The sequence below is a fragment of the Dipodomys merriami genome, unplaced genomic scaffold (assembly GCF_024711535.1).
Source record: "Dipodomys merriami isolate MVZ:Mamm:240054 unplaced genomic scaffold, mDipMer1.0.p SCAF_3, whole genome shotgun sequence".
NCBI lineage: Eukaryota > Metazoa > Chordata > Mammalia > Rodentia > Heteromyidae > Dipodomys > Dipodomys merriami.
The window spans coordinates 62,313,956-62,327,040 of NW_027204492.1; the positions used below are offsets into that span (position 1 = coordinate 62,313,956).

Genomic DNA, 13,085 nt, shown 5'->3' on the forward strand with positions numbered 1-13,085 from the left:
AGAGATATAAGAGACGGATAGAGACACAAAGAGGAGATAAAGAAACATTCACAAGTACAGCCAAAACAGAGATACATACATACATACATACATACATACATACATACATACATACATACATACATACATACATACATTGGTATATAGCTATATATATTGGAGACCTAGATAAATGCAAGATAGATGAGAGACCAAGAATGAGAGACAAAAATAGTAATAGAGAAAGAGATCGAGAGATATAGAGAAAAACAGAAAGACATAGTGAGATACATTGTTAGAGAAATAGAGATAGAGACAAAAAAAAGATATTATAAGACCAGAACAAAATAGACCAACAGACAATTATAAGATACATGAGAGAGAAAGATAGGTATCCCTGTACTCACACAAAAGATAGATAAATTGATTGATTGATTGATTGAAAGATAGATACAGAAGTAGAGAGATGGAAGCTAGAGATTAGAAAGAAAGAGATAGGTACCCTAGTACCAGCACAAAAAAATAAGTAGATGCATACATGAAGATATCAATAAATAGATACATAGGCACATAATTAAATGAGAGATAGATAAGAGCCAATGTCACAGAGATAAAGAAAAAGAGAGACAAAAGGATAAAGATGGAGAGATCAAAAGATACAGAGAAGTGTTGCTGTGTCTCAAGTGTTAAGAGCACTAGCCTTGAGCACAAAAGAGACTCAGGGACAGTGCCCAGGCCCTGAATTCAAACCCCAGGTGGTGGGGGGGTAAAGAAAAGAAAGATACAAACAGCAAAAAAATGAAACAGGGACAAGGATAGAGATAGAGGGACAACATGGAAGAGAGAAAAAGAGAGAATACATACATACATACATACATACATTGATGAGAGAAATTGAAATAGAGATGGAGAAAACAGAAAACTAGAGGTAGATAGTATGAGATATTGACAAAGAGAGATAGAGTGATAAAGAGCGAGCAAGAGAGAAAGAGGCCTCAGTACCAGTATGAAATGGATAGATTGATACATTGATAGATGGAAACATAGAGGAGATACAAAAGGATATGTAAAAAAGTTAGAGATATAAAGAAATAGAAATAGTGAGAGACATTGAGAGTTAGAGAAACAAAGAGAGATGGAATAAAAGAGATAGATATACCACAGTACCAGCACAAGATAGATGATAGGGAGATAGCTCCACTGAGAGGTACACTGTACCAGCACAAAAAAGATATCGAGATAAAGAGATAGTGAGATTGAGAGGTAATTCAGTACAACAGATACTATCTATCTACAAGGTATATAGATAGATCTCTATATCTATTTATCTATAGCTACATAGATAGATCCATAGATATATACTGGGGCAGATTATTCAAGAGAGATAAAGACAGACAAAAATCAGAAAGAGATATAGATATATAGGAAAGAAAAGGAAAAAAAGTAGATACATAGATTGATGGATAGAGACAGAGACAAAGACATAGATACCCCAGAACTAGAGAGAGAGAGACAGAGAGAGATAGTGACCCTAGTACCAGCACAAAAGGAAGGGAGGGAGGAAGGGAGGAAGGAATGAAGGAAGGAAGGAAGGAAGGAAGGAAGGAAGGAAGGAAGGAAGGAAGGAAGGAAGGAAGGAAGAAAGGAAGGAAGGGAGGGAGGGAGGGAGGGAGGGAGGGAGGGAGGGAGGGAGGGAGGTGAGATAGAGGGAGATGGAGAAAAAGAGACAGACTTAGGGGAGAGATAAAAAGGAGATATTGTCAGGAATTGATTGAGAAATAGGAACAGAGATAGAAAAGGAGAGATAAAGAGAGTGACAGAGCCCCAGTACCAGCATAAAATGGATAGCCACATAGATATATAGATGGGCGAGAGAAATAGAGATACAGATTAAAAGAGGGATGGAAATAAAGCAAAGAGAAAGAGATAAAGAGACAGATATACCAGTGCAAGCAAAAAATGGTTAGAGAAATAGAGACAGAGACGAGTGATAGATACCAGGATCCAGAACAAATAGATAGATGATAGATTGATTGATAGATACATAGATAGACAAATAGACAGACCTGAGAGACAGAGATAAGAGAGAGAGAGAGAGAGAGAGATGCCATTACCGGCACAAAAATAGATGATAGATAGAGAGATAGAGAGATATAGTTAGAAGAAGACAGAAATAAAATAGAAATAGAAGATACTGTGAGAGATTGATTTAGAGATAGCAACAGACATAAAGAGGTAGAGAGAAATCCCAGTACCAGCACCAAATAAATAGATACATTGATGGAGGCATAGATGGATGATAGATGTGTAGAAAGATATATAGAGGGGGCTGGGAAAGTGGCTTAGTGGCAGAGTGCTTGCCTAGTATGCATGAAGCCCTGGGTTCGATCCCTCAGTACCACATAAACAGAAAAAGCCAGAAGTGGTGCTGTGGCTCAAGTGGTAGAGTGCTAGTCTTGAGCAAAAGAAGCTCAAGGAGGGGCTGGGAAGGTGGCCCAGTGGTAGAGTGCTTGCCTTGCATGCATGAGGCCCTGGGTTCGATTCCTCAGCACCACATAAGCAAAAAGCCGGAAGTGGCACTGTGGCTCAAGTGGTAGAGCGCTAGCCTTGAGCTGAAGAGCTGAGGGACAGCGCCCAGGCCCAGAGTTCAGGCCCCACAACCGGACCCCAAAAAAAAAAAAAAAAAAAAAAAAGAAGCTCAAGGACAGTGCCGAGGCCCTCAGTTCAAGCCCCAGGAAGGGCAAAAAAAAAAAAAAGATATATGGAGAGAAATAGACAGAGATTGAAAAAATGAGAATGATAGAGTGACAATAAGATAAAGAAATAAAGAGACAGATATACCAGTAGTAGCAAAAGACAGACATATAGATACACAGATATAGAATGATAGACAGCAAGACAGAGAGATACCCCAGTAGCAGCACAAATTAGACAGACAGACAATGAGCAAGGTAGAGATACTCCAGTACCAGCACAAAATAGATACATGCATACATACATACACACATGCATACATACATACATACATACATACATGCATGCATGCATCAAGATAGATAGACCATAGTGATAGAGATAGAAAAATAAGAGAGCCAGGCACCAGAGGCTCACACCTGTAATCTTAGCTACTCAGGAGGCTGGGATCTGCGAATCTCGGTTCAAAGCCAGACTTGTCAAGGAAAGTCCATGAGACTCTCATCTCCAATTAACCACCAGAAAACCAGAAGTGGCATTGTGGCTCAAGTGGTAGAGTGCTCGCCTTGAGCTGAAGAGCTCAGGGATAGTGCCCAGGCCCAGAGTTCAAGACCCACAAGCAACAAAACAAAAGAAAAAGAAAAGAGAGAGAAAGGGGAAATAGAAGAGAAACAAAGAAAAATAGAAATACCTAGCACAAAATAGTCAAATAGGTAGAAAGATAGATGATAAAGAAAGATAGATAAGTAGGTAGAAAGAAGGGAGGTGGATGGATAGGTGGATAGAGAGAGAAGAAGAGATAGTGATATGGACAGATACCACAGTACCGGAACAAAATAGAGATATAAAGAAAGAGTGAGATAGAGAGATACCACAGTACCAGTTCAAAAGACATAGACAAACAGACATACTGGAAACCTAAGTACAAGATAGATGAGAGACAGAAAGATATAGAGAGAAAATAGAGAGAGAGAGAGAGAGAGAGAGAGAGAGAGAGAGAGAGAGAGAGAGAGAGAGAGAGAGAGGTGGTAAAATATAAATACAGAGAGATAGTAAGAGAGACTGATAGAGAAAGAGAGATACCCAGTAAAAAAACAGAGAGATAGACAGACAGATACATAGACAGACATATATACATACATACCTATTGATGTGAGATACACTGAGGAGAGACAGAGATAAAGAGAGATAGAGAGAGATAGAGAAATAGAAATTAGAGATATCATTAGAGAGATTGATATAGAAATAGAGACAAAGAGAGATATCCCAATAACAGGACAAATTACACAGACATAGAGATAGTTATATAGATAGATGAGAGAGAAAGATAGGTACCCACCAGCAAAAAAGATAATGATGATGAAGATAGATGGATAGATAGATAGATAGATAGATAGATAGATAGATAGATAGATAGATAGATAGATAGATAATAGAGAGAGATAGGGTTATAGAGGGAGATAGAGCAAAACAGATAGACACAGAGACATTGACAAATGAGAAATAGAAAGTTGTATTATATTAATAGATAGGAAGAGAGAGACAGTGAAATAGAGACCCCACTTCCAGCACAAAATAGATACAAACATACATATATAGATAGAAGCAGAAATAAAAGCGATAAAAGATATATTTAGAGAGACTGCTAGAAATAGATTGAAAGAGATAGAGGGATAGAGAAAGAAAGAAAAATAGAGAAATACACCAGTACCAGCAATAGACATAGATACACCAGTTAGACAGACAGACAGACAGACAGAGATATAGAGCAAGATAGATACCCCAGTAGCCATACAAAATAGATAGATAGATAGATAGATAGATAGATAGATAGATAGATAGATAGATAGATAGATAGATAGATAGATAGATGAAGACATAGATCGATCTGAGATAAGAGAGTGATAGAAAAATAGGATAGATAGAGAGGAATGTAAAAACAAAGAGATAGAGATACCCCAATATCAGCACAAAATAATCAGTTAGGTAGCTAGATACAAACATACATACATACATACATACATACATACATACATACATACATACATACATACATACATACACACACACACATATATGAGAGAAAAAGAGATGAGAGCAGAGAACAAGAAGTAAAAAGAGGAGAGATAGAGTAAGGGAGAAAGTAGGACAGGAAAAGAGATAAAGAAACCTCAGGGCTGGGAAGGTGGCTCAGTGGTAGAGCACTTGCCTTGCATACATGAGGCCCTGGGTTCAATTCCTCAGCACCACATAAACAGAAAAAGCCAGAAGTGGCGCTGTGGCTCAAGTGGTAGAGTGCTAGCCTTGAGCTGAAGAGCTGAGGGACAGCGCCCAGGCCCAGAGTTCAGGCCCCAACCGGCAAAAAAAAAAAGAAAGAAAGAAAGAAAGAAAAGAAAAAAGAAACCTCAGTACTAGCACAAAATAAAACAATACATAGATAGATCAATACATAGAAAGACAGAGGGAGATTGGTTGGATTGATTGATGGAGAAATAGATCAATAGATAGATACATATGTAGGTACATACATACATAGATGAGAGGTATAGAGATAACCCAGTACCAACTCTAAATAGACAGATACAGAGCGTGAGAAAGAATGGCAATGATACTGAGAGAGAGCAAGATAGAGACAGATATACAGAGTGAGAAAGATTTAGAGAAAATAGAGACAAATAGACATAGAGAAATAGATATTCGGGCTGGGGAGGTGGCTCAGTGGTAGAGTGCTTACCTTGCATACATGAGCCCCTGGGTTTGATTTCTCAGCAACACATAAGCAGAAAAAGCCGGAAGTGGCACTGTGGCTCAAGTGGTAGAGCGCTAGCCTTGAGCTGAAGAGTTGAGGGACAGTGCCCAGGCCCAGAGTTCAGGCCCCATGATGGACAAAAAAGAAAGAAAGAAAGAGAGATTCAGAGAGATAAATAGAAGAGAAATAAATGAAAGGTAGATGAAAGAAACAAAAGATAAATATACAGAGAGAAAGATAGATGGGGTAATAGAGAAAAATAAAGAGATAAAAAGTTATGCTAGTACCAACAACTAGAGGGACAGACACATAGATATATAGAAGCATAGATACATAGATCACTACATAAAAAGATAGATGGATAGATAAATAGATACATGCATACATATATAGATATATAGATACATAGATCGATGCAAGATAGAGGAAGAGATACCCTAGTACCAACACTAAATAGACACATACAGGGAGTAGGACAAAGAGAATGGTAGAGTGATACAGAGAGGAAAAGATAGAGAGCCACAGAGAGATTTAAAGAGAAAGAAAAATAGAATGATAGTGATAGGGGAATAGAAAGAGATAAAGAGAAACACTTGTATCAACTAAAAGTAGAGAAATAGAGATATAGGTAGATAGCCAGATACATAGAAAGAGATAAAGAGTAAGATAGATACCCCAGTACCAACTCAAAATAGAAAAAGAAAGACACATGGATTGGTAGAAAGATAGAGATTGATATACAAAAACAGACAGAGATATCCCAGTACCAGAATAAAATAATTCAATATGTATATACATACATAGAGATATAGTGAGATAGAGATGCACAACTATCAGCACAAAATAGATATGGGGAGAGAGCACATGCAAGATAGGGAAAAAGGCTGGGAAGGTGGCTCAGTGGTAGAGTGCTTGCCTTGCATGAGACCCTGAGTTCGATTCCTCAGCACCACATAAGCAAAAAGAAAAAAGCCAGAAGTGGCGCTGTGGCTCAAGTGGTAGAGCGCTAGCCTTGAGCTGAAGAGCTGAGGGACAGCGCCCAAGCCCAGAGTTCAGGTCCCACGACTGGACCCCCCCCCCAAAAAAAGATAGGGAAAGATAGCCTAGCACCTGAACAAAACAGATAGGCTGGGAACCAGTGGATTATGCCTATTATCCTAGCTATTCAGGAGGCTGAGGTCTGAGGATGGAGGTTCAAAGCCAGCCCAGGTAGGAAAACCTTTGAGACTCTTATCTTCAATTAAGCACCAGAAAAGTGGTGCTGTGGCTTAAAGTGGCAGAGTGCTAGCCTTGAGTGCAAAAGCTCAGGTTCAGCAACCAAGCCTAATTCAAGGCCAAAGACTGACAAAAGAAACCGGCAGGCAGGCAGGCAAGCAGGCAGGCAGGCAGGCAGACAGACAGATAGATAGCAGATTAGAGATAGACAGACTTAGAGACAGATACAAAAAAAGAGATAGGTAGAGAAAAATGGGGATAGGAAGAGAAAGACACCTCAGTAAAACTACTAGATAGATAGATAGATAGATAGATAGATAGATACATACATACATACATACATACATACATACATACATACATACATACATACATACATACATACATACATACATACATACATACATACATAGGTTGATAGAAATGAGAAAGAGAAAGATACCCCAGTACAGAGAGATAGATAGGTAGGTAGATAGATAGATAAATGAGAAATAGAGAGATGAAAGGGAAAAAAGACAAAAATTGATACCCCAGTACAAACAAAAAATAGACATGGCTAGAGCAATAGATAATAGACAGACAAGACAGATAGATAGCTCCATAGATCCATATATAGATAATACAGAGAGATAAAGAGATAGGAATAGAGATATAAGATACAAAGAGAAAGCTAGAAAGAGAAAGTGACAGGGAAAGAGAGACCTCAGCAAAATCACTAGATAGAGACAGACGGAGAGATAGAAAGACAGATAGATAGACATAATAGATGGAGAGATAGAAAGACAAAGAGGTAGAGATAGAGAAAGGGAGAGATGGGGAGAGAGAAAAAGGAAGATGAGAAGAGAGAAAAGGGAACAAGGAAAGATAAAAAGATACAACAGGAGAGAGAGAGAGAGAGAGAGAGAGAGAGAGAGAGAGAGAGAGAGAGAAAGGATAGAGACAGATAGATAGACAGACAGACAGACAATCTATGTCATTTGCCAGAGACATGGATGGACTTAGAACAAATCATGTTAAGTGAGGTAAGCCAAGCTCAGAGAGACAGATGATGAATGTTTTCTCTCATATGGGGAAGCTGTATCTAAAATATAACAGGACATGATAACCTACACAGAACTCTAGATATTCACACACAGTTAAACTAAAGGAGGATACCCTTGGGGGAAGAACCCAAAGGTGTAACTGCTCTGAACATTTAAAATACTATTTATCATAACAAATTCCTGGAAATAGAAAAAAAATTGTGGTTATTGGTGATGGTGATGGTGGAGGTGGTGGTGTTTGTTTTTGCTTTGGGTCTTTTTTTTCTTTTAGGGGGAGGGAGTTACAGAGAAGGAGAGAGGAAGAGTGAACAAATGCTATCATGCTATTCAGTATACACTATGTACAAAATGATCTATGTAACTTGTGGGCAGGAATGAGAGGGGAAAACTAGGGGAAAGAGAAGGAGGGGTGACATTGTCCAAAAAAAATGTACTCATTATGTGACTTATAAATTGGTAATCTCTCTTACAACACCTTAATAATAACAGTAAAATTATATTTTTTAAAAGATGAGTAAAAGAAAGATAGGCGGATGCATAGATACATACATACGTATGTACATATGGGGGGGGAGAGGAGATGAGCTAGAGAGAAATCTTAGTATCAGAACTAAATAGATAGAGGGGCTGGGAAAGTGGCTCAGTGGTAGAGCACTTGCCTTGCATGCCTGAGGCCCTGGGTTCGATTCCTCATCACCACATAAGCAAAAAAGAAAAAAGCCGGAAGTGGCGCTATGGCTCAAGTGCTAGAGGGCTAGCCTTGAGCTGAAGAGCTGAGGGACAGCGCCCAGGCCCAGAGTTCAGGCCCCATGACCGAACCCCCCCCCAAAAAAGAACTAAATAGATAGAATGATAGATGAAAGAGAGAAAGACAGAGATCCAGAGAGAGAACGAGATAGATAAATAGAATGTGTGTGAAAGAGAGATGGATATGAAAGACAGAGTGAAAGAGAAAGATAAACTGACAGATAGCAAGAGAAATGAAGAGGAAACAATGATATAGAGAGATAAAGGGAGAGATACCCCAGTACAAGCATGATAAAGAGACATAGAGATACCCCAATACCAGCACAAAATAGAGACAGATATAGACAGAAAGACAGATATATGAGAGAGAGCTGAGAGACACAAAGCTAAAGAAAACAAAGAGATATAGAAGCTATACTGGTGGCTCACACCTGTAATCCTAGCTACTTAGGAGGCTGAGATCTGAGAATCTACACTCAAAACCAGCCTGGGCAGGAAAGTCCCAGAGACTTTTAATCTCCAATTAACCACTAGGAAACCAGAAATAGCACTGTAGCTCAAGTGGGTAGAGCATTAATCTAGAGCTGAAGAGCTCAGGGACAGCACTCAGGTCCTGAGTTCAAGCCCCACAACTGACAAAAAAAGATATAGCGAGCCACAGAGAAAAATAGAGATAATAAGAGATTGATAGAGATAAAATAAAAATATCCCAGTGCCAACAGTAATTGGATGGATAGATAGATAGATAGATAGATAGATAGATAGATAGATAGATAGATAGATAGATAGATAGATAGATAGATAGATAGATAGATAGGATAAGATAAGATAGAATTAGATAAATGAAGGGGGAAGGTACCCCAGTACCACAACAAAAGATAGATAGGGATGGATGGATGGATGGAAAATGGGCAGATAGATGAGAGAGAAAGGGAGAAAGAGACAGAGATCCCAATACCAGAACAGAAGAGAAATATAGACAGACAGATTGATGGGGTAAGAGAGAAAAAGAGATAAATTCCCAGTACCAGCACAAAATAGAGAGGACAGAGAGAGATTAACATACAAATAACCTTTTTGTAGTTCATCTGCATTAGCAGTCTTGCCAATATTTTTTATAATATAAATATTGCCCATGTCATGTTTTGGGGGGTTATTTTTCATTAGTTGTGATTTGTCTCTGATAATTGTCTTTGTGAATAAACAACACTTTCAAAATGGCTCAGTGCTGTTTTGACCACTCAATGTTAACTGGCTCCTGTAAATAACTTTGTTTCAAGCAATTTCACTATTTATTATTAATTATTTTCTTAGGACCTGCTGATGTACCTCTGATGTCACCAAGTGGTACGTTACCTCCCATTTACCTACCACCTGGATATATGTCCCAGGTATGTTAACATAGTGTTTATTTGTCTGTTTAGCTCTAACTTATCATTTAACATTTTTCCCCATCCCACTGCTTGACAAAAGAAATTATGGGGCTGAATATTAGCTGCTCAGGAAGACTGAGATCTAAGAATTGTGGTTCAAGGCCAGGCAATTCTGAGAAACTTTATCTCCAGTTAACCAACAAAAAGATAGAACTGGAGGCATAGCTCAATTGGTAGAGAGCCAGCTGTGAGCAAAAAATGCAAGTGAGGGCAAAAAATGCCTTGAGTTCAAGTCCCAGTACTAGCACAGATACACAAAAAAATTCTGGAATACTATTTTTTCATTTTACTGTTACCATTGCATTCCTGCTATGCTGGGAATACAGCCCAAGGCTTTTCCCATATTAGGCAATTGCTCTTCCAATGAGCTATATCTCCAGCCCTTGTTATCATTATTACTAAAAAGCGACTGGTGTGTGTGTGTGTGTGTGTGTGTGTGTGTGTGTGTGTGTGTGTGTGTGTGTGTGTGTGTGTGTGTGTGTGTGTGTGTGTGTGTGTGTGTGTGTGTGTGTGTGTGTGCCCTTGTTATCATTATTACTAAAAAGCAACTGGTGTGTGTGTGTGTGTGTGTGTGTGTGTGTGTGTGTGTGTGTGTGTGTGTGTGTGTGTGTGTGTGTGTGTGTGTGTGTGTGTGTGTGTGTGTGTGTGTGTGTGCTGGTCCTGGGGCATGAACTCAGGGCCTGGGCATTTTTATTCAAGGCTATTGGTCTACCACTTGATCCACAGCTCCACTTCCAGCTTTTTGGTGATTAATTCAAGATAAAGAGTGTCCTGGACTTTCCTGCCCTGGGCTGGCCTTAAACTGAGATCCTCAGATCTCATCCTCCTGAGTAGCTAGGATTATCAGTGTAAGCCACTGGCATTCCACAAAGCAATCAGTTTAAAAGTAATTGTTCAAAGCTGGGCACCAGTGGCTCACGTGTGTAATCCTAGCTACTCAGGAGTCTGAGATCTAAGGTTCGCAGTTCAGAAACAGCCCAGGCAGGAAAGTCCATGAGACACACTCATCTCCAATAAACCACCAGAAAACCAGAAGTGGCACTGTGGTTTAAGTAGTAGAGTGCTTAACTTGAGCTGAAGAGTTGAAAGACAGCACCCAGGCCCAGAGTTTAAGCTCCATGACCACCACCAACAACAACAAAAGTAATTGTTCAAAATGACTGACCTATAACCAAATCCATCTTAGCCTTTTACAAGATGCCTAATTTACCTGCTGACTTTTGATCACTTTGATAATCAGTAATCCCCCATTTTTGTTGATTCCAAGTATGTTCATCCATCTTAATTAGCTATTATAATTGCTACAATAATGACTTACTTTCCTGTGTCCTCTATCTTAGGTGATTGAGGAAAACGGAATTCGAAAAATTGTTGTTGTGCCCCAGATAACTGACTACAACCTGCAGGTGCCTGCTACAACACACGGATCCCAATATATGACACATCCACCCGTTCTATATCCACACGCTACTCAGATGATGTATCCTCCAGCTCAAGGAGAATTTCCAGTAACTTACTTCCAAGAACCTGTTGTGCAGCAGCTACTGCCACCACTACCAGCTCTTCCACCAGCACCAGCAACGTATATGTACCAAGATTACCACGGTACTGTATACCTTTTTTCGATAGAAACTATTGTACATTCGTTAAACAAATTGAGAACACAATAACAGGGAGTTAATTGACCTAAAGTATAATATATTCATGTGAGAAATACCATGGTGCAACCTCTTTGTGCAACTAATACACACTGAAGACACTGGATGACAGGAATGTAAGGCATGTTCTGTTGAGGGCTAGGTATTGGGGAGAAAGAGGAGCCAAGTGGGTAAATGATTATTAATAAAGTTAAAGTACATTACATGCACATATGGGAAAAAATCTGTTGAATTGTTTTTAAGAAAAGAGAAGGGGAGAGTGATAAAGAGGTGAGTGTGATGCATGGATAGAAATATCACAATGAAATTCCCTTCTACAACCAATATATACTAATGAAATATATGCTAATAAAATGAATAGATTTAGAAAATTTATAAAGTGGAAAAAACAGAAAGAGCAACATTTCCATGAACATTTGCCTTGTGTCATCAATCCTACATATATGATGATACACACTTAGGTTTGTTTTAGGCAAAGTGTTTCTTAAATAGAATTTCCCATAAATATTTCTTGTACTTTTTTATTTTATTTTATTTGTCGGTTGTGGGGCCTGAACTCTGGGATTGGGCACTGTTTCTCAGCTCTTCAGCTCAAGGCTAGTGCTCTACCACTTGAGCCATAGAACCACTTCAGGCTTTTTCTGCTTATGTGGTACTGAGGAATGGAACCCAGGGTCTCATGCATGCAAGGCAAGCACTCTACCACTGAGCCACCTTCCCAGCCCCCTCTTGTACTTTTATATAGTATGAATTTATTGATACTTATTTTTTACTGATTTTTTACTGACTGAGTCTATAAAATCCAACCTGAAAACCATAAAAGAACTTGGTCAAGAGCCAGGCACCAATGGCTCACTCCTATAATCCTAGCTACTCAGGAGGCTGAGATCTGAGAATTACAGTTCAAAGCCACCCCATACAGGAAAGTCTGTGAGATTCTTACCTCCAATTAAGCACCAAAAAGCCAGAAGTGGAGCAGAGGCTCAAGTGGTAGAGCACTAGCCTTGAGCAAAACACTCAAAGGCAGCACCCAGACCCTCAGTTCAAGTCCTGGGACCAGCATTAAAAAAATAATAACTTGATCATTAAGACCTTAGTCTAAGAATATAAAAGGCATTAAAGGATCAATATTCCAACCATCTTAAAACCTTAAAATCTGGAAGTGGCATTACTACCTGGAAAAAAGTATATAAATTGTTTATATTTATCTTTCTATACATTTCAATATATTATAACACGCAGAGACACATATGCGTATGTCTAATACCCTATTAAAGCCAAATAAAACTTTGAAGCCAGGCTCTGGTTGCTTATACCTGTAATCCTAGCTACTCAGGAGGCTGAGATCTGAGGTTCGTGGTGTGAAGCCAGCCTGGGCAGGAAAGTGCATGAGACTCTTATCTCCAGTTAACCACCAGAAAATCAAAGCGGTGGTGTGGCTCAAGTAGAATTGTGCTAGCCTTGAACAGAAAAGCTTATGGACAGCACCTAGGCCCTGAGTTCAAGCCCCATGACCAACCAAAAAAAGAAAGAAAAGAAAACTGAAAAGTAAAGCCTGGCTTTAAGT

General features: G+C 39.1%; 1 protein-coding gene across 1 annotated transcript in view; it reads left to right on the forward strand.

Annotated features, from left to right (window-relative positions):
• Positions 1-13,085, forward strand: part of LOC138839820 (fibronectin type III domain containing protein 3C1-like) — an 89,430-nt gene that overhangs the window by 47,523 nt on the left and 28,822 nt on the right. Inside the window, exons 5-6 of the mRNA XM_070039349.1 lie at positions 9,742-9,818; positions 11,201-11,465. Of these exons, the coding sequence (XP_069895450.1) occupies positions 9,742-9,818; positions 11,201-11,465 (342 nt within the window). The remainder of the gene's footprint in view (positions 1-9,741; positions 9,819-11,200; positions 11,466-13,085) is intronic.